The 20,554-nt window shown below is 40.7% G+C and overlaps 1 protein-coding gene and 1 pseudogene across 3 annotated transcripts in view; both read left to right on the forward strand.

The window, feature by feature from the left end:
* Positions 1-960: 960 nt before the first annotated feature.
* LOC148040461 (thiocyanate methyltransferase 1-like) overlaps positions 961-20,554 on the forward strand; it is an 83,839-nt gene continuing 64,245 nt past the window's right edge. For 2 of the 3 annotated variants that reach the window (XM_087699585.1, XM_087699594.1), the window contains exons 1-4: positions 961-1,183; positions 1,607-1,737; positions 1,835-1,921; positions 2,002-2,099. In XM_087699585.1, the coding sequence (XP_087555711.1) occupies positions 994-1,183; positions 1,607-1,737; positions 1,835-1,921; positions 2,002-2,099 (506 nt within the window). In that variant the 5' untranslated portion in view covers positions 961-993. The remainder of the gene's footprint in view (positions 1,184-1,606; positions 1,738-1,834; positions 1,922-2,001; positions 2,100-20,554) is intronic. The other variant, XM_087699577.1, reaches the window with a different exon arrangement.
* Positions 2,612-7,985, forward strand: LOC148040462 (uncharacterized; annotated as a pseudogene).

Consider the following 20,554-nt stretch of genomic DNA (forward strand, 5'->3'; position numbering starts at 1 on the left):
GAGAGAGAGAGAGGTCACTTTCTCCCCCTTTTTAAATCAAAAGTTTGTCTCTCTTCTCCCTCTCTTTTAGTTAGATTAAACTTTCTAATTTAAACTTCTCTTTTTTTCTCCTCTTTTAATTAAATGTTCTTTAAATTTTTAATACATTTTTTGACATAGTTTTTCACATACTTTAAGAGAGAGAGAGAGAGAGAGAGAGAGAGAGAGAGAGAGAGAGAAGTGGGGAGAAGAAAAAGAGAGAGAAGAAGAAGAGAGAGAAAAAGTAGAGAGAGAGAGAGGAGATGAGAGAAAATAAACTATAATAAAAGATGAAAATAGAAAAAGATAAAAATTTAGACATAAGGAATTGGAGAAGGGAGAGAAAATAAAAAAATTAAAAACATAGAGGGAAAAGAGAAGAGAGAAAGAGGAAAAATGGATTGTCAAGTGAATTTCGCTTGTCGCTTAGTAGTACAACACCTTAGTGTTTCATGCATGCAAAGTGTGAGGGTGAAACACTAGTATATATTACAAAAAGCAAGCTAAGGGTTTTGTATAAGATTAATGGGAACGGATTTGGAAGTGGGAGAGAGTGAAAAAGGGAGGGGAAGATAAAACACTATCCGTCTAAGGTAAAGGGGCCAATAGATTGTCATCTAACAATTCTCCATTACAATTTTTTTTTCCAAGTGAGTTGCATAAATGCTTTTAATGGTCCAACTATTTATATTATATAGAGCTCAAAGAAAAAATATTAGGATATTTTGATATTTTTATCAAGTAGCCTTAGTTACAAATGAAAGGTTCATAAAAGAGGGACAGGAAAGGGCCAATAGAGTGACACTCGAGGATGCATTGCTTTAGGATTTTACAAAATCTAAAATATAAAAAAATTTACATAGCTCAATTGTTTGACCTAAGTTAAGCTCATTTGTAATTTTAGAAAATTCATATTATATTCTTATCCTTAAGTGGCTAAAAGAGGCTTTCCTGGGGCTCCTGTAAGGACAGGCCATGCCGAGATGCATTACAGCCGTCCTCTCTGCCTCGTCATGGGTACTTTTGAATAACAACCGCATGAGAATTGCCAGACCATCCCTAATGAATACCACAACCAGCATGATGGCACGCAATTCCAATCATCACAGCACAGAAACCAACATGAAGAACGTTGAGAGGATACAGGAGGTTCTGAGGAACACCAGTTAAGTGCACCAGCTTGCCCTTACTCAATTCTCCCGCTACGTCCCTGTGTCAGCTTCTCCGCTGCAGTGAATCTATTTTTGTCCAATGTGCTATCATTGCTATGTCTCCTGTGTCAGTTTCTCCATTGCAATGAATCTCATGCACCCACGCATGCATTTGAATTTGCTGTATGCCCCTCATTGTTAGAATGCCCGAATTGACGTGCTTTGAGAAAGCTTCAAACTGATGCCAAAGAGTACATATTATAAATGAATTGATAGTGTCAGTTCCTGTGTTGTTTGTGTGTCCATTTCATAGTGTTGCCAACAATGTCAGGATGCTCAAATTGATGACTGAGGTTGATGTCGTTAGAGAAGGCTTCGAATGGTGCCAGTGACTTTAAAGAATATTTTATAGACTCTTAGTTCCTGTGATTCTGTAGGCTCTTGGGAAATGTGCTGGGTTGAGAATATCACTCCATGGGACATTGGGGGTGTGACACCCATTGTTGCAGAGCTTGTGCGAAGAAATGACCTACCTGAGGGCCGAGCACTTGTTCCTGGATGCGGCTCGGTAAACATTATTACGTTTGGCATGCGTTTTAAGATAAATGCAGACAATAAGAAAAAAGTAATGGGGAAGGAAACTGGCTACACTGTTATTGCTGTAGGGACATGACGCCATCGCTTTAGCTTCATCCACAAGGTGTGTTGTTGGGTTAGACATATCAACCACAGCAATCAAACAGGCTTGTGAGGTAGTATTGCAATCTTCTATTTGTTTACAAGCTCCATTTATTTCACTTTTTATGATGGTTTTGTCTGATTTGTTCTGCAGAATCTGCCGGAGTCCAAAGCCAAGATGGTTGATTTCATATGCACTGACTTCTTCAACTACAAACCCGCTGCACCATTCAACCTTATCTTAGATTACACGTGAGAATTCTTTTGTTCTCTCTTGATAGTAAAATGAGTCTGGAACTGCATAATGAAAGCATAAAGAGCGGTTTTTTTCCCAGATGCTCCCAATTCTCAGGTCTCTGATATGGCCATGAAGCCCTTGTCTCAAAAACACACAGAATTTTGATGGTACTGAGTAAATGTTTCGCGTTCGGGTGGACGCACCATCTACTTTTCATGTTCAACAATGGACAGCATAAAACACACTTTCTTTCCCCCCCGTCTGAAACTTCTTACCTCGTAAATTAGTAGAGTTAAGTCCCAATGTGAGGCAACTGGTGACACCCAACTAGAAACAATAGGGTTACAGATATTATTTGAGCACGTTATCATCTACATCAGATGACTGCTTTATCAGCTGTCATGCGGCTGTTTACAGCTTTTAAAGGGTACGTTAAATGCTCTGGACTGTTGCTCCATATCCTACCAGCCAAAACACGAATCCTACCTGTAACAAGAGCTGCTTTTGCCCAAAATGCAGCAGCCTGTTTCCTAATGTGACCATCTGCTGCCCAATTAGCAGACCCTACTGCTAATGCTGCTGCCCAGAATGAAGACACAGGTTTATGAACTGGCCTTCAGTGAAATTAAACATAGCCTTTCAAGCACAATGAACCCAAATTGAAGTACAGCAAAACAGACGATACTGGTTAGGGTTTTTGACTGAGAAGCTCTGATTTCATGGTTCCGTTGCTAGGAGGACACCATCGTTCCAAAAGGGGATGAGTTCTGGTTGTCTGGAGGTGTATACACAGGTTTTGACTTGCTGTAATTTAGTGTACAGGAGTGAATTTCACAGGGAACAAGATGCAAATGATGACAACTCATTGTTCTTTGCTGAGAAGCAGGCATTACATGGTGCAGGTTCAATTGAAGGTTATGCCAACGTTGGACAATAGTAGAATCCTGTAACTAATACTACATAGGTGTATGTAACTCCTAGTGGTATTTTGAGTAATAGAAGGAAGATGACACAAATGCAATGCTTCAAGTGTAGTTGATGAATGCAGCGAGTGTAGTTGCAGAGGTTGCTGAACACCCAAAATTTGCAGATCTAATGTTTGAAGAGGCATTCATATTCAGGACATGCTAGAAGAGCACATGGCCAGCAGCCTTAGTCTATGCCCTTTGATGGGCAGAAACCCAATGTGCGCGAGGCTCTGGTTCGACAATCTATACATGGGTATGTTACTAGTATGCATGCACAATGGAATAATTTTCAGCATGCAATTGGGCAGGCAATTATGCAGAAGCCATTCATACATCTAGGTTATTTGAGAGGTGCTTTAGTGTTCTAGGCCATGGATGGCAATGCAGCAGGTGGTCTTGATATGCAAAGGACTTATTGTGGCCGTTTACAACCCGGTCTTCAGTGATTTACATGGTGATGTTTTTGGTGGTATGCAACCAAGAATGCAACAAGGCCTGCATGGAAATATTGATATGCAGCCAAGGTTGCAATCAGGCTTGTATGAACATGTGGGAGGCTCTCCAGGGTAGTATGGAATACAAATTTTAGGGGCTGGTCCTAATACTCCAAGTATGGGTGTTCTAGATGTAAATGGAGGAATGATACCACCTGTGCCTCCTTATTTGTAGCCACCAGTTTATGACAATCTAATGCATAAGGAAAAGGCTAAGGTTACAAGAAAGGTGGATCTGCAGTAATGTTTGAACTTTGCGTTCTTCAGTGGTATGCAAGATAACCTGAAATCAGAGTTTCTTGTAGCAATTTGATGAAGCTTACTTGGGGGGAATGTCACAAGACTGTGACAACTAGTACCTTTTTGTTGATTTCTTTATTACATATTTTATTTGGTTTTTCTTTTTGGAAGGATCCCTCTTGAAATCTAAATGCTTGAGTTGCATGGCTAGTATGTGAAACAGACAGGAATGTCTAGTGAGTCAAGACTGGACAGTTAAGGTTCAGTATAAGTCTGGAAGAGACTAATGGCACCTTAGATTGACAAGCCTGGAAGAGACTTGTGAAAGTGTATATGGACAAGTGTGTTGAAGAACTAGCCTGGAAGAGCCTAGTTTAAAGTGAAGATGGACAAATCTTCAAGAGATTAGTCCATGTGGGGTCATTAGTGGAAATTCACTTTCAGTTGAGCTACATTACAGATTTGGATGTAGCCATAGTCTGCAAAGATGGTCAGAAGACTAGTGGGGATGCAATAGAAGCAACTCCTAAAATTTAGGGAGTTACTATTTTTGGACCCCAGAATCTGTTCGCGTCATTATCTTCGTTTTTGTACGAGGATTAATCCTCTGGTCTGTGCCGATGTCAAATTTTGAACCGAGGATGGAGAATTTTAGACCGAAAGGTTTAAATAGGAAAATTGTTATATGTATGCCATGTGTCACAATTTGGGCATAAATTCCCAAAAGAGAGAGAGAGGGCAGCACAAAAACGAGTTTCAATGCATGGGGGGCTCATTTTGTGAAAGGGAGATGGATTGCTGCAGATGGAGAGCTCTTGAGAGCTGGTCTACCTTGTCTATGATGCACAGAGGGCTGAGCTTGCTTCCTATTCTCTCTCTTTCTCTCCCTGACAGTATGGTTATGTTGCAGAATCAAGGGCCTTTCTTCTGATTCAGGTACAGCTGTGTGGAATATGCTGTTTTTGCATGAGGCAGGAGCCTTTTTTTCTTCAGGAATAGGAGCAGTTGTTTGCAGTTCCCAGCAGGGACAGGTGAGGGTGGTAATCTCACCAAGAAAGTGCCTGAAACAGCACTAAACCGGAACTGATTCTGGACTGTTCAGAGGGTATTTCAGAGCCCAATTGATGTCAGAATCAAGGGGCACTTGGCACAGATGATGCAGGACAGTGCAGGGAACAATATGAGCTGAGAACAGGTGTCAGAACAGGTCTGAATCAGTAATTACAGTGGGCTGAACAGTACAGGGAACAGTATGAGTTGTAAACAGGTTTCAGAACAGGTCTGAACCAGTAAATACAGTAGGCTGAAATGGTCAACTCTGCACTCCAACCAGAAGATTCAGACTTGGGCAGAGTTTCCCCTCTTGGTCGGCATGTTTTGGGTCAGTAATTGTACTGTTATGTTGCCAAATTTCACCCAGAATAGGTGAAAGACAGCCCATTGTATTTTCTCTCTTTTTAAAAATAAAGAAATACCGCAAGGGGCGCCTAACTTAGGGGCCAACAAGGTGTCTGTGTGGCAACAGGAGCATTCTAGCTTCCTGTATTTCTTCTTGATTCTGTGTCTTTAAGTTCAGGTAAAGTGGACGACTATAAATTGGGTGAAAGCATTTATGTACTTTGGTTGTACACTACCGGCCTTTCTAGTGAACAAGCTGGTTACAATGGTTCCGTTGCCGGGACCGAATCACTTTTTCCTTAAAGAGTGAGCCAGGGTTTGTTTGGGTGTAAGACACAGAATTGTGCATTATGGTTGATAGAAAGGAAGACATCAGAGAGGAAGCCTCTTCATCATAGGAGATCCCTGTTGTTCATGAAGTGGGAGAGTCTTCTAGACCTCCACAGTTTGTTACTCCTCCTGTTATGGTTGAGCCACAAGTTCTTACAGCTTCTTCTATGGATGAAGACAGTTTCAAGACTCAGTTAGTTACTGCCGTGAGTATGTTTACTCAAGTGATGCAGAATCCAAGGTTTTTGGCATTTTTGCAGCCCTCCCTTCCTTTACAGCAAGTTGGGCAATCTGCAAAGATTTCGGATCCAGTAGAGGTCCAGGATAAGGGTAAGTATGCTGCAGATTCAGTGGAAACACTAAAGCAGCTTGTGGAGTCAATGGAGACTCCAAGATTGGTTCCGACTGTCCAGGAACAGGTGGCGGAAACACTAGTTACACAGGCATTGCCAGTTCAGCCTGCCACTTTACAGCAGCCAAATGTTGGCCTAAATGGACAGGGAAACAGTTTTCAGGCTTTACCACAGGTTTTCCCACCGACCTCTGTACATCCTGGGTACTTTGGAGGTGGATCTGTATTTTAGAGTATGGCTGGTTATGCGCCTAGAAACCAGATTTATGTACCAGGAACAGTGTTTGGGGGTACACAGGGTTTTATGCCAAACCCCATGTATGGTAATATAGGCATGCAGCTTGGATTTCAGGGAGTTCAGGGCAGTTTTGGCATGCCACAGGGCACTTTTGGTATGGTTGGTTATCAAAATCAGCAAGCAAGTATTGTGTCTACAAGCCCTGTAGTCAGTGGTCCGGCAACTTCCATGCCATTTGTTAGTGTTCCTATGTTACAGGCATATCCTATGGATCCATTGATGGCTCATGAGAAGCCAAAGCCATACAAGAAAGGGGGTGCAGCCGTATAGTTTGATATCTTTCGAGGGTTTGAAGATAGGACTAAGGCACTCTCTTTCTTACAACAATTTGATGCCACATTTGCAGGAGGGAACTTTACAGAGCCTTCTAAGGTCCGGAAAGCTACCACTTTTCTTAAAGACAATGCTAGTCAATGGTGGAGTACACTGTTGATGCAAGGACAGGCTCCTGTCACTTGGACTTACTTTAAGCAAGTATTTGCTTTTGCTTGGTTGACCAATGAATTTGAGATCGATGTTATGTCAGCTTGGCACAATTTGGATGCATCTAAATGCAAGGATCTGGAAGACTATGACAAGAAGTTTTGGGAGGCTTTACTTCGAGTCACTTCCTACAGGGTTGTGCCATTGACCGAGCAGATAGAGAAATATTGCTGTGGGCTACCCAAGGAACTTCGGAATTATTGTACAAAGACAAAGGTCACCACTTTGACTCAGTTAATTGAGAATGCTACCACAGGAAATGCATTATTGTTGGGACAGTCAAGTGGTTTTGGGGGCAGCATTAAACAGGACAAATCTGAAAAATTTTCAGCAAAGAAGCCATTTGGTAAACAGGTTTCTCAGATTTCTCAAAGCACAGGTAAATCTTGGCAGTTCAAGAAGAAGCTAGCCAAGTTCTTTGGACAGCAGTCAAAGGACCAGAAGAAATCTTTTGTGTGCAAGTCTCTTGAAGAGAGAAAGGCTTTAATGGCTGAGAGGAAATGCTTTATCTGTGAGCAGACTGGTCATATTGTGTCTAACTGTCCGGACAAGAATAAGAGATCAACTGATGATGATAAAGAGGACAGGAAAGGAAAGAAGCCCAAACCTTCAACAGGTTTAGTGCCAGATATGCTGGGAGACAAGCCATACTCGGATGCTAATGAGCTCTGTAGAGCTTGGGGTAAAGTTAGGGATCAACATGTACTTATTTTCTTTGATCCTGGAGCTAAGGCAAACTTTATCTCACCAGAGTTAGCTTCTACTTTGGGCATCAGAGCAGATGAGATGGGCTACATAGCAGAGGCAAGGTTGGCATGTCCTAGTCACTCAGAGTCTGTGACACCCATTCTTGGGAAGCTGCGTCTTCATATACAGTCTTATGTTGATGCAGAAGAATTTTATATCATGCCACTTGAAGGCTGTGATGTCTTGTTGGGAATGCCATGGATGTTCAGAAAGCATGGTGTGATGGATGCCTTTAACAAGACACTGACTTTGGAACATAGGGGAAAGACTCATGTGCTTGATGTGAAGCTTAAAGGAGAATCTGTACCTGTTGTATCGGCTTCTGCCATTACATCTGTAATAAAGAATCATCTTTCTGCGTACTTGATTTTTGCACGTGATGTCAAGGATAATGATGAGTCAAATTTCTCTATGTTAAATAGAGACAGGTCTGCTTTCTTGTCTCAGTTCAGTGATTGTTTTTCTGACTCATTACCATCACAGTTGCCACCAGAGAGGTTTGAGGATCATGCAATAGATTTGGTGCCCAGGCAGTAGCCCGCCAAATAGACCTCCGTATAGGGTTAGTGCAGCCCAACAGAAAGAGATATTGAGCCAAGTGAATGAGCTCTTAGAAAAAGGGCTGATTCAGCCAAGTTCATCTCCCTTTTGCTCACCAGTGCTCTTAGTGTAGAAGAAGGATGACTCTTGGCGCATGTGCATAGATTACTGAGCGTTGAACAAGAGTACCATCAAGAACAGGTTCCCCATTCCAAGAATTGACGACATCCTTGACCGTTTGGAAGGAGCGACAATTTTCAGCAGGATAGATTTGAAGAGTGGATACCACCAGATCAGGATTAAGCAAGAGGATGTGCATAAGACTGCATTTAGGACCACGTTTGGTCTCTATGAGTTCTTGGTAATGCCATTTGGACTTACTAATGCTTCTGCTACGTTTAATCGAATGATGGATAGGATTTTTTGTCCATACAGGCAGTTTGTTGGTACATTCTTTGATGACATGATTGTCTTTTCAAAGAATGAACAGGAGTATAGAGAACACTTGAAAGCAGTCTTTGATGAGCTTTGCAGTAATAGGTTGCTTATCAATGGCAAGAAGAGTGAGTTCTTCTTGGAAGAAATCCAGTTCCTGGGGCACATAGTGTCAAAGGATGGTGTCCGAATGGATCCTGCTAAGGTTGAAGCAATTAGAACATGGCGAGATTTGAAGACTGTCCATGATGTTAGAAGCTTCTTGGGTTTGTGTTCTTACTACAGGAGGCTCATTCGCAATTTTGCAGAGATTGCTTCACCTTTACATGCTTTACAGAAGAAAGGAGTTTCTTTCCAGTGGACACAGAAAGAGATTTCAGCTTTTAATCTTCTTAAAGAAAAGATGACTTCTAGTCTAGTGATCATTCTGCTAGATCTTAGGAAGTCATTTGTTGTCCAGTGTGACGCCTGTGGCAATAGCATTGGTGCAGTGTTAATGCAATATGGCCGGGTAGTGGCTTATGAAAGCAGAATCTTGCGAGGGCCAGAGAAGACTATGCAGGTCTATGAGAAAGAATTGCTGGCTGTGATTCATGCGCTTTCTTGTTGGAAACACTACCTACTTGGGGCAGATTTTGTTGTCTAGACAGATCATCAGACTTTGCGTTATTTCTTCACTCAGATTAAGCTGTCAGAAAAGCATATGCGTTGGGCAAACTTTTTGTCAATGTTCCATTTTCAGATTGTGCATGTAGAAGGCAAAAAGAATGTTGTGGCTGATGCTTTGTTAAGGAAGCCACAAATTTCAGCTGTGTCAATTCCTTATCATCATGAGCTTGATGATATGAAGGAACAATATGCTGATGATGAAGATTCTGCAAGGATCTTTAATCAGCTTGTTAATGGACAACATCATGAGCAGTATCTTCTCAAGGATGGTTTCATGTTGATGCATGGTAGACTATGTGTGACTATGCCATTGAGACGGAAAGTTATGACAGAGAGTCATTCTCCACCGTATGTAGGGCATTGTGGTATTGATGCAACAGTCAAAGCAGTAGAGACATTCTTTTATTGGCCTACTTTGAGAAGAGACGTGGATGCTTTTGTGCGGCAGTGTTTGATTTGCCAGAAGGTCAAGTTTGACAGGCAAAAAGCACCAGGGCTTTTACAGCCATTGCCTATTCCGGATAAACCATGGGAAAGCATAGCTATGGATTTTATCTTTGATCTTCCAAGGACACAGATAGGAAATGATGGGATATGGACTATTATTTGCAGGTTTAGCAAACAGGCTCATTTCATTCCTGTCAGGAAGAAGATAAAACGAGATCAGATGGCACATTTGTTTATGTGCAATGTCTTCAAGTATCATGGTATGCCATAGTCTATTGTCAGTGACCGTGATCCACGGATGACAAGTCTATTCTGGAGAGGCATATTTGAGAACATGGGCACAACGCTTAAGTTCTTATCGTCATTTCATCCACAGACTGATGGACAGTCAGAAGAGGCAAATTCTACTGTCTTGGATTTGCTTAAGTGCTATGTGTCAGAACACAAGTCAAAGTGGGAGCAGTATTTGCCTTTGGTCGAGTATGCATACAATAATACTGTGCATTCGTCAACAGGCAAAGCCCCTTTTGAAATTGTTGAAGGTGGTAAAAAGGTTCCTCCAATTTTGCATACAAAGGATAAGATCTTTCAGGCAGATCAGTATGTGCAGAGTATGGGTGAAATGTATCAGAAAGTTAAGCATGCCCTTGAAAGGACTCAGGCAAAGCAAAAGAAAGCTGCTGATCATCACCGTTGTGAATTGATATTTTCACTTGGTGATTGGGTACTGTTGTGGTTTGAAAAGGCACGCTTAAAGAAACGGAAAGGCAAGGAAAGTCTTTTCACTAAACTTAGTATATGTGATACTATGGGCCTTTTCAAGTAACAGAGAAGATTAGTGATGTCAGCTATAGGCTGAAATTGCCTGACAATTGGAAGATTCATAATGCTTTCCATGTAAGTCTTCTTAGATCTTATGTGGGTGATGTGCCAGAAGATATGCCAGCTGAGGAACAGCCTGAAGTTGAGGAACTTGATGAAATTCTTGTTCCAGAACAGGTACTGGCACATAAGGAAAGGAAAGTGAAAGGCAAGGTTGCTAGAAGGTATTTGGTTAAGTTCAAGAACTATCCAGCTATAGATGCTAAGTGGATGGACGAAGGTGAAGTTGCAGAGTCACCTAATGTATTGGAACTTTACCTTGAAGCATTTCGCTTGCAACCTACCTTGACCCCTTGTATCTCTAAGCTGAAATAGATTGTCAAAGTGACAATTGCTCAAGAAAGAAATTATGTACAGAAACAGATTTTGTATAGGTTAACACTTATTGTGTCCATATGGTTTTCTCAGTGCTAAAGAAGTAAGTATTGCTTGCAAGAATACAGTTTTTACTTCTATTGAATTGAATACATGTTGTAACAATGGTTACTCGATCGGGCATGTATTCTGTGAATTGACTCAATGGGGATATCATTTTGATGTACCGGCCACTAGATCTCTAGTCAGGGTGATGTGGAGTCATCAAATGAGAATCTGCCACTATGGGGATATCATTGTGGTGTACCGGCCACTATATCTGGAAACAGTGATGTGGAGTCACATGATGATAGTCTGCCATGTTTCACAGTTAGAACATACATGTGTTAACAGTGTGTTCAGTACACAATGTTGACTGATAGCATGTATGTGTTGTATATGTGCTGCCAAGTGTAAGTTCACTGGGTTAGCTGGAAGCATGTATGACATTCATGCAAACGAGAATGTTTGCGATTTCGAGAGGGAGGTATGTCACAAGACTGTGACAACTAGTACCTTTTTGTTGATTTCTTTATTACATATTTTATTTGGTTTTTCTTTTTGGAAGGATCCCTCTTGAAATCTAAATGCCTGAGTTGCATGGCCAGTATGTGAAACGGACAGGAATGTCTAGTGAGTCAAGACTGGACAGTTAAGGTCCAATATAAGTCTGGAAGAGACTGATGGCACTGTAGATTGACAAGCCTGAAAGAGACTTGTGAAAGTGTATATGGACAAGTGTGTTGAAGAACTAGCCTGGAAGAGACTAGTTTAAAGTGAAGATGGACAAATCTTCAAGAGATTAGTCCATGTGGGGTCATTAGTGGAAATTCACTTTCAGTTGAGCTACATTACAGATTTGGATGTAGCCATAGTCTGCAAAGATGGTCAGAAGACTAGTGGGGATGCAATAGAAGCAACTCCTAAAATTTAGGGAGTTACTATTTTTGGACCCCAGAATCTGTTCGCGTCATTATCTTCGTTTTTGTACGAGGATTAATCCTCTGGTCTGTGCCGATGTCAAATTTTGAACCGAGGATGGAGAATTTTAGACCGAAAGGTTTAAATAGGAAAATTGTTATATGTATGCCATGTGTCACAATTTGGGCATAAATTCCCAAAAGAGAGAGAGAGGGCAGCACAAAAACGAGTTTCAATGCATGGGGGGCTCATTTTGTGAAAGGGAGATGGATTGCTGCAGATGGAGAGCTCTTGAGAGCTGGTCTACCTTGTCTATGATGCACAGAGGGCTGAGCTTGCTTCCTATTCTCTCTCTTTCTCTCCCTGACAGTATGGTTATGCTGCAGAATCAAGGGCCTTTCTTCTGATTCAGGTACAGCTGTGTGGAATATGCTGTTTTTGCATGAGGCAGGAGCCTTTTTTTCTTCAGGAATAGGAGCAGTTGTTTGCAGTTCCCAGCAGGGACAGGTGAGGGTGGTAATCTCACCAAGAAAGTGCCTGAAACAGCACTAAACCGGAACTGATTCTGGACTGTTCAGAGGGTATTTCAGAGCCCAATTGATGTCAGAATCAAGGGGCACTTGGCACAGATGATGCAGGACAGTGCAGGGAACAATATGAGCTGAGAACAGGTGTCAGAACAGGTCTGAATCAGTAATTACAGTGGGCTGAACAGTACAGGGAACAGTATGAGTTGTAAACAGGTTTCAGAACAGGTCTGAACCAGTAAATACAGTAGGCTGAAATGGTCAACTCTGCACTCCAACCAGAAGATTCAGACTTGGGCAGAGTTTCCCCTCTTGGTCGGCATGTTTTGGGTCAGTAATTGTACTGTTATGTTGCCAAATTTCACCCAGAATAGGTGAAAGACAGCCCATTGTATTTTCTCTCTTTTTAAAAATAAAGAAATACCGCAAGGGGCGCCTAACTTAGGGGCCAACAGGGTGTCTATGTGGCAACAGGAGCATTCTAGCTTCCTGTATTTCTTCTTGATTCTGTGTCTTTAAGTTCAGGTAAAGTGGACGACTGTAAATTGGGTGAAAGCATTTATGTACTTTGGTTGTACACTACCGCCCTTTCCAGTGAATAGGCCGGTTACAGGGAACTTCTTATAGTCTTCAAAAGTGAGCAAGGCAACCACCTTTCTGAAGAGTAATGCACTATGGTAGTGGGGCACTCTTCTCATGCAAGGCATAGCACCAAACACCTGGATACATTTTAAGTAAGTTTTCTCTTTTGGCTGAAAAACACTTTTGAGGTAGGAGTAATGGGAGTTTTGGCATAGGTCAACTGTTAGATGCTGAACAATGCAAGGACTCGGATGATGAGGACTCAAGGTTTTGGGCAGCACTATTACTCATCACTTCATCCAGAGATGTGCCTATGTCAAAATAGATTGAGAAGTGTTGCTAATGGATTATCCAAGAAGATTCAAGATTATTGCATGACGACAAAATTGACCAACATGGCTAAGCTGATTAAGAATGCAACAATAACAAATGAATTGTTAAAGGGTCATGCATACAAGTTTCAAGGGCAGCTTCTCTTTATGAAGAACAATGAGATATTTAAGAGGCCCTTCATTTCAGAACTATTGTTTGTGGTAAAACCAAGTGGGCATAAGACTTTGTAGAATACAAAATACTACTTTATTTGTGAATAGGAAGGGCACATGGCATGTGATTATCCTTAGTCTAAAGTGAATGAAACCACTGATGCAAAACAAGAGCAAAAAGGCAAGAAGCCTAAATCATTTGCAGGATTGGTATCAGATATGGTTGGTGAGCAGCCAAATGGGGATGTGGCAGAGTTATGCCGTGCTTGGGGCAAGGTTAGAGATCAATAGGCGTTGATCTTCTTTGATCTTGGTGCTTGCAAAATTTGTATATCTCCAGAGTTGGCAATAAACTTGGCATCCATAAGGATGAGATGGGTCCCATAGGTGAGGCAGGTTTGGTTGCTCAGAGCAAGTTACTCCTTGTAAAGAAATGCTTGAACATAGAAAACTTAGAGTGTATGATAAATAAATGACCAATAGAATTGAAGATGAAGATAACTAAGTGGTGATGAATGAATGTGTAAATCAAATTATATACCAAAACCTTCATGTCTTGAGGACTAGGGATGAGGTGAGCTGAGGAGTTGGAGATGTTGATGTCAGCTTGTAGAATGTTGTACTCTGAATGTAACGTACCCACCTTGATTTCTTGATGGATAACATTTTAGTAGTTGCTCAGAGTTTACCTTCTAGTCGTCGCTATTCGTACTCTAATCAGAATGATCGGATTTGTCCGGCTAGTTAACCCTAGGTCTACCCCGCAAGGGAAGCGTATTGCCGTTACCCACGGAGGATCGACCTGAAGGTTCCTAATTGATCTAATAGTCACCTATCAACAACTAACTCACATCCAGATGTGTCTTTCGAGAGGCTTCTTGTCCGAAAGGAGCGATTGCCATTACCCTTGGTTCATGGAGTACAACGCTTTTTTCCAGTAGTAGACTAAGGATTTATGAAATTCCTCGTAGTGCCCTGGCGGCACAGTCGCCGTATCTTTCCCCTAAGATAATTTACAGTTTGGGTTCTGAGACCAAACCCTAAGTAAGTCAGCGAATCGGCCATTCCTAGAGTTTCTTCCGAGTGTTTGTTTTTGGGGAAATCTCTTGGCTAATCGAGACCACCCTGCCATAGGACTGAATTCATCGAGAATCCATCCATCCGCTTTCCTCTATGGAAGTTCTTAGTTATCTAATTATTACTACATTACGTGAAACATATAAAAACAGCTTGTTAATTAAAATCCTTTTATGCACAGTTGTTTGTTTATGTAATTTCCTCACGGACATATAATTAGAATAAAACAATTTCATTGATTATATTCCATAGTGTGTGTTCTCCCGCTGTTACGCGAGCGGTGATCGAGAGCAAGCCTCACTCACAACTCGATAACGAGACGTTAAGGAGTACCGGTTGGGATAATTGACTTTGTCGGATGCACAATACAACTTGGAAAATTTAAATATTCGACAATACACAACATGAACCACATACAAATACAACATAACAAAAATACCAACAATTCGAAAACAAACCAAGTGAAATATATTCTCGTACCTTAACAACCTTGAGCCGACACTCAGCGCCACAAATCCAAATTCTTCAACTTTCAAATTTAGCACGTCAAGAGTATCCTCTCGCATGTGACCCTCCACTCTTCTCTCTCACAAAATACAATTGTAATCAAGGGGGAAGGCCCTTAACTCTCGATTGTTATCTCCTTATATAGTTTTCTATCCACACTCATATACTTTAGGCTTTTTGCTTTTAGCTTTTGGCTTTTGCTTTTCTACTGCTTTTCACTATTTTCGTTTTTTCTACCCTATGCGTGTTTGCAACTTGTTTGGATCATAATTTCGTCATTTGAACTCCAAATATATTCGTTCGGGTACTCAAAACGATCGGAATGCATTTGGTCAACAAGCCCACGCGGGCAGAATTACGAAAATCCATAAAAAATGGACAAAAATATTGATTTTCGTAAATCACATCATTTTTCTCCATCTTTTATCTTGGTCGACTTATTTCCTTCCTTGGCCTATTGTTCTTGTGATTGCACACACTTTTAGCACACATGTTTTCTTTTTCTTCAAAAAATACTCGCTGACGATGTAAAACTTATGACATTTTTCTTTGATCATCGAGTCTTCAAAATAAATATTCCCTAGATATGAACCTGTTTTTTTTAATGCAATGTGCCCTAGCAAGAATATGGTTTTTTAAATGAACTCCATGCCCAATCATTCATGATTTAGAATAATATGCAATGTTGGATCCATGATATGCAACCAATCAATCGATGTTACACACAAAAATAATGTATGCATTGAAGAAATTGTGCCTAGTCTATCTACATGTGATCGTGCGTCATGCAAAATGTAAACAAAATTTCTTGTTAATTTAAAATTCCTTATTCTCACCTCTCAACGCTCTTAAAAAAGATATAACATACTCCGCTTCTCCCACCCATAATCTCACCAACGCTCTAGAAAAGATGGCCCTCAAGATATTGACCAGATATGAATAACCCATCTCACAATTGGTGGCGTCCTTCATGACTCTCTAACTCACCCAATCACCTTACAGACTCGACCAGAGGTTTCTAATTTTGTGATGAACATCCTAAATATTGTGCGTGCAAGAAATGTGCATGCTCAATGACAAGTGCTCTCTCATGTGTGCGTGCAACTAAGATTTACTGCATATAGCTGCAGCAGGCCTCATGCCGTGCAAGTACTTAACGATGGTGCAAAACGTGCTTCATCCCAACCCATGGCCTGGAAGTATTTGAATAATTCAAGAGACGATCCCGAGTGCATTGCATCAAACAAGTGCATCGTGAAGTGCTCGTGAACCCATAATCCCCGTGATGTGCAAGAGTTTCAACAAGAAAATATACCATGTTCCACAATGTTTGACAGCTACTATTAAACTCCACCTTCAACCTGTCCAAAAAAATACCAAGCTCGACCAAGGCTATCAAGTTTCACACTCAACAAATCAAACAAAATATCAGAAACAAATCCTAAACTAAACAAACACAAGAAATCCAATTACAAAATGACAAAACAAACAATCACGCAAATAACTAAGCTAGCAAAAATCAAACCTAACTACAATTTGACTAGGGGTTTTTAGTTTTCAGAAAAACACTTGACACCGCCCATACAGGAGAATAATTACAATTTCACGTACTGCCTCATCCGGCGCATCTGCATGTCACCAAGATTAAATCCACCTATAGCTAGCATTTATAGATATCCCAAGTAGAACTCGAGCCATATAGGGGACCAAGTAGTTCCTAGGTGCGAAAAGGGATTTACTAGCTAGAGTCCCTCTGGCACCCTATCTACCTTCTACTTAATACAATTCTGGTGGGAGACCTCTCGCCATCAGAGCCGGTCCATGCTTCCGCTGCGGTAAAAACATCCCCTCTTGGTATGGGGATTCAACACCTATCCTTGGGGGAGGTACAGGGCTCCTCAATTTTTATCTGTTCCAATACTTAATTCAATCGGGATTTAATCTAGAAGATCACAAACAAGATTGATGTCTGCAAGCAGTTATGACTTCAATCAATCATGCAACTTTCAAGTGATGCTTAATTCTAGTAGCAATCGACACTTGCGTTTTACATAATGAAATCTTCCCCTTGGAATATAACTAGGAGTATCTAGATTTTGGGGTCTCTAACTTCCGAGCTCTTGTAACCAAGTTTCTTGGCCTTAAGTCGGTATTTCTCAAGAGACTTATCTTATTTGGATAGGATTTTTCAAAGAAAAACCTTTGGTATCGCGATTGGTAAAGGGTTGTTATCTGTGCCCATGACTCGGTTAGTGACTCCCGTGCTCGCAACTTCAATTGTTGCTTTCACGATAGCAAGGTCATTCGCGATTTCTGCACTAGGAATTTTTTTTCTTTGGGGCCATGGCGGAAATATGATTCGTAGAAGAAGAAGAACATGATAGTAATAGTGGTTGGCAAGGGTGTAAGACTCTCGATGATGATGATGGATATTGTGGGATTCAATGATGTAGGCCTTGTGGATGATTCTTCTTGCCTCGTGGAGAGAAATACTTCACTTTCTCTAGTAGATGGAATAGAGACGAGAGTAGATGTATGATAGAATGGGATAGAGTTCTTCAGTGTCTTCTCTTCTTGGATCAAAGTAGAAGAGGATGAGAGACTTTCAGTGTATCCCCTTCCTTGGGTTGAACGGAATGATGTCTCTTCATCTCGTGGAATAGAGTCTCCTCCTTCTCGATCAATGTCTCGTCCTGTCAAGATTGCTCTTGTCTCTCTTTTTGGTCATCCCCAATCCTTCAATTTATAGTTTTGCAAAGGGGGGGGGGGGGGGATAGAAGAGAGGATGCTTGCTTTTTTAGCGTTTTTCGATGACATTATCGATGACAAAGAGAGAACGCTTTCTTTTAGGGTCCTCTTTCTGGTCATCCCCAAGTCGTTAATTTATAGTTTTGCAAGGGGGGGAAGAAGAGAGGACACTTGCTTTTTTAGTGTTTTTTGATGACATCATCAATGACAAAGAGAGAACACTTTCTTTTAGTGCTTTTGATGACATCATTGATGACGCCAGAGAGGGAGATCCATTTTTGTAGTGTGAAGATAAAAATTTACGAATCTATCAGCAAGCACCGCGCGATGCGTCATCGGGCGGCCGTCACTCCAAGGTTCACGACTAAGGCAGCGACCAAGGCATAGACCTTGGCATCTTGGCCTTGGTATACTTGGCAACGGACTACAAAGGCTTCATTGGTATGTTGGCTGCGCGCGAGAAGCTCCCACTAGCTTGTAGGAAAATCTTCTCGGGAGATTACCCATCCTGGCAGTGTCATCACCCAAGTGCGCTTAACTGCAAGTGACTATCCACTAGGCTAGTTATTTTTTTGTTTTCTGTACTACAAATATAGTTTTAATAAGCTAGACTTGGGAGGGTCTCCCAAGTTTTTCTTCCATGAATTGGCATATAATACCTCATTAATTATCATAATGAGAGTCAGTTTCATAATTAGAGCTAGTATTTAAAATAAATAAATAAATGTGCAATATGAATCAATTTTCCTTGGAATGTATATGCACATTAAAATAAACTAAGTAATAGGGACATTACATTCTTCCCTCCTTAGAGAAATTGAAATGTCCTCATCTCGAGAAAAACTGGGGATATTCTTTCATAAGGGTTATCTCATCGACCCAAGTGGCATCCTCTTCAGGATAATCCTTCCACTAGATGAGATATTTTCTAAGGGTCCTATTCCTAAGGATTCTTTCTTTTACATCCAAGTTTTTATTAGATTGAAGTTCAAGGAAACCTTGGCTCGGCATTAAAACTTGTTGATCATCAATAATATGATCAGGATTAGGTACATAGGGCCTCAAGAGACTTACATGGAATACACCATGAACTTTTAGGGTTTCAAGAAGTTGCAGCTTATAAGCATTAGGTCAAAGAGCCTTTATGACTTTGTAAGGTTCACAGTATCTTGGGCTTAACTTCTTGAATTTTCCCAAGGATAAAGAACTCCTCTTGAGCGTACATAGATAAAAACCTTGTCCCCTTCTTGGAAGATTCACTCTTTTCTTCCTAGGTCAATATAGGCTTTCTGCCGATCCTTGGTAGCTTGTATATCTTGGTTGATGGTTTTAACTTGTTCATCCATCTCTTCAAGTATCTTCTTAGAAGCTTCAACCTACAAGGTAGGGTTGGAGAAGTTTAGCGGGGTTAGGCATTCTTGCCCATATAGAGTTGAAATGGGGTTATTTGAATACTCTGATGATAGGACACATTGTAAGCAAATTTCACCAAAGGTAGATATTGCATCCACCGTTTAGGTTCTTTGCAACAATATGCCCTAAGTATATCTTCAATGACTTGATTTATATACTCTGTTTTCCCATTAGTTTGAGGGTGATAAGCTGTACTAAAACAAAGATGTGTATCGAGAGCTTCAAATAATCCCTTTCAAAAATGCGAAGTGAATAGAGAATCACGATCGTTGATAATTCTCTTTGGTAGTCCATGAAGTATAAAGATTTCTTTGACAAATAACTTGGCAATATCTGAGGCTTTGTAGCTGGATTTGACCGGAATAAGGTGGGTAACCTTAGTTAATATGTCCACAATTACCATGATCAAGTTGTATCCTCCTTAAACTAAGAGTAATCCAACTATAAAATCCAAACTAATGAATTTCCATTTCATCTGAGGAATATCAAGTGGTTGTAGCTTTCCTGGCAGCTTAACTCATTCGGCTTTTATTCATTGGCAACTCAAGCATTCAATTACGTATTTAAGTACGCCACCTTTGAGCTTTTCCTAATGATAATTTTTCCTAATTGAATTGAGAGTTTTGGCATAGCCAGGATGTCCTGAAAATGGGGAATCATGAGTTTCCCATAGTATCTTCTTCTTAAGATCTTGACTTGAAGGAATACATAATCTTGTCCTGAAGTAGACAAGCCTTTCGTCAATAGAGAAGTTAAAATACTTTGTCTTAAACTTAGAATTTTGTTATTTATTTTGAATTTCCTTTAGCATTTGTTGATATTTGGGATCATTATTTGTCTTCTCCTTGGCTAGCTCGATCATGGGTTTGCTAGGCATTGATATCATTATAGTTAGTGTTTGAGCTCTAAGAGGTTCTTCTGAGATAAGTGCATTGAGAAATGATTTGCGGCTTAAAGCATCTGTAATTACATTCTCTTTGCCCGGTCTATATTTGATCTCAAAATCATACTCTTGCAAGACTTCGATCCACCGACATTGCCTCATATTTAGATCTGGTTGAGTGAAGATCCATTTAAGACTTTTATGGTCGGTTACCAGTGAGAATTTCTTACCAAGTAGATAATGTCTCCATAACTTAAGAGCGTGGATAATTGCAAGTAATTCCAAGTCATGAGTAGCATAATTTCTCTCGTGAGTCTTCAATTTTCTGGAGGAATATGCTATTGGATGTTCTTCCTACATGAGTACGCATCCCAAAGCAAGAGAGTTCGCATTGGTCACCACTTCGAATTCTTTGTTAAGATTAGGTAGTTTGAGGATCGGAGCTGTGACTAAACTTAGCTTGAGCTTGTCAAAGCTAGACTGTTCATCTTGGATCCATTTAATGGCAACCTGCCTTTTGAGTAGGTCGGTGAGGGGTGCAGCAATCAAGGCATAATTCTTGATAAAGACCCGATACCATCTTGTTAAACCCAAAAAGCTACGAACTTCGCTTACAGTGGTTGGAGGCGGCCAGTCTTGTACATCCTTGATCTTGGCCAGATCTACTGAAATTCCCTCCATTGAAACTA

Source organism: Lygodium microphyllum, chromosome 2 (genome assembly GCF_053477565.2).
Source record: "Lygodium microphyllum isolate KBCC chromosome 2, Lygodium_microphyllum_v1.1.10, whole genome shotgun sequence".
NCBI classification, from domain to species: Eukaryota; Viridiplantae; Streptophyta; class Polypodiopsida; order Schizaeales; family Lygodiaceae; genus Lygodium; species Lygodium microphyllum.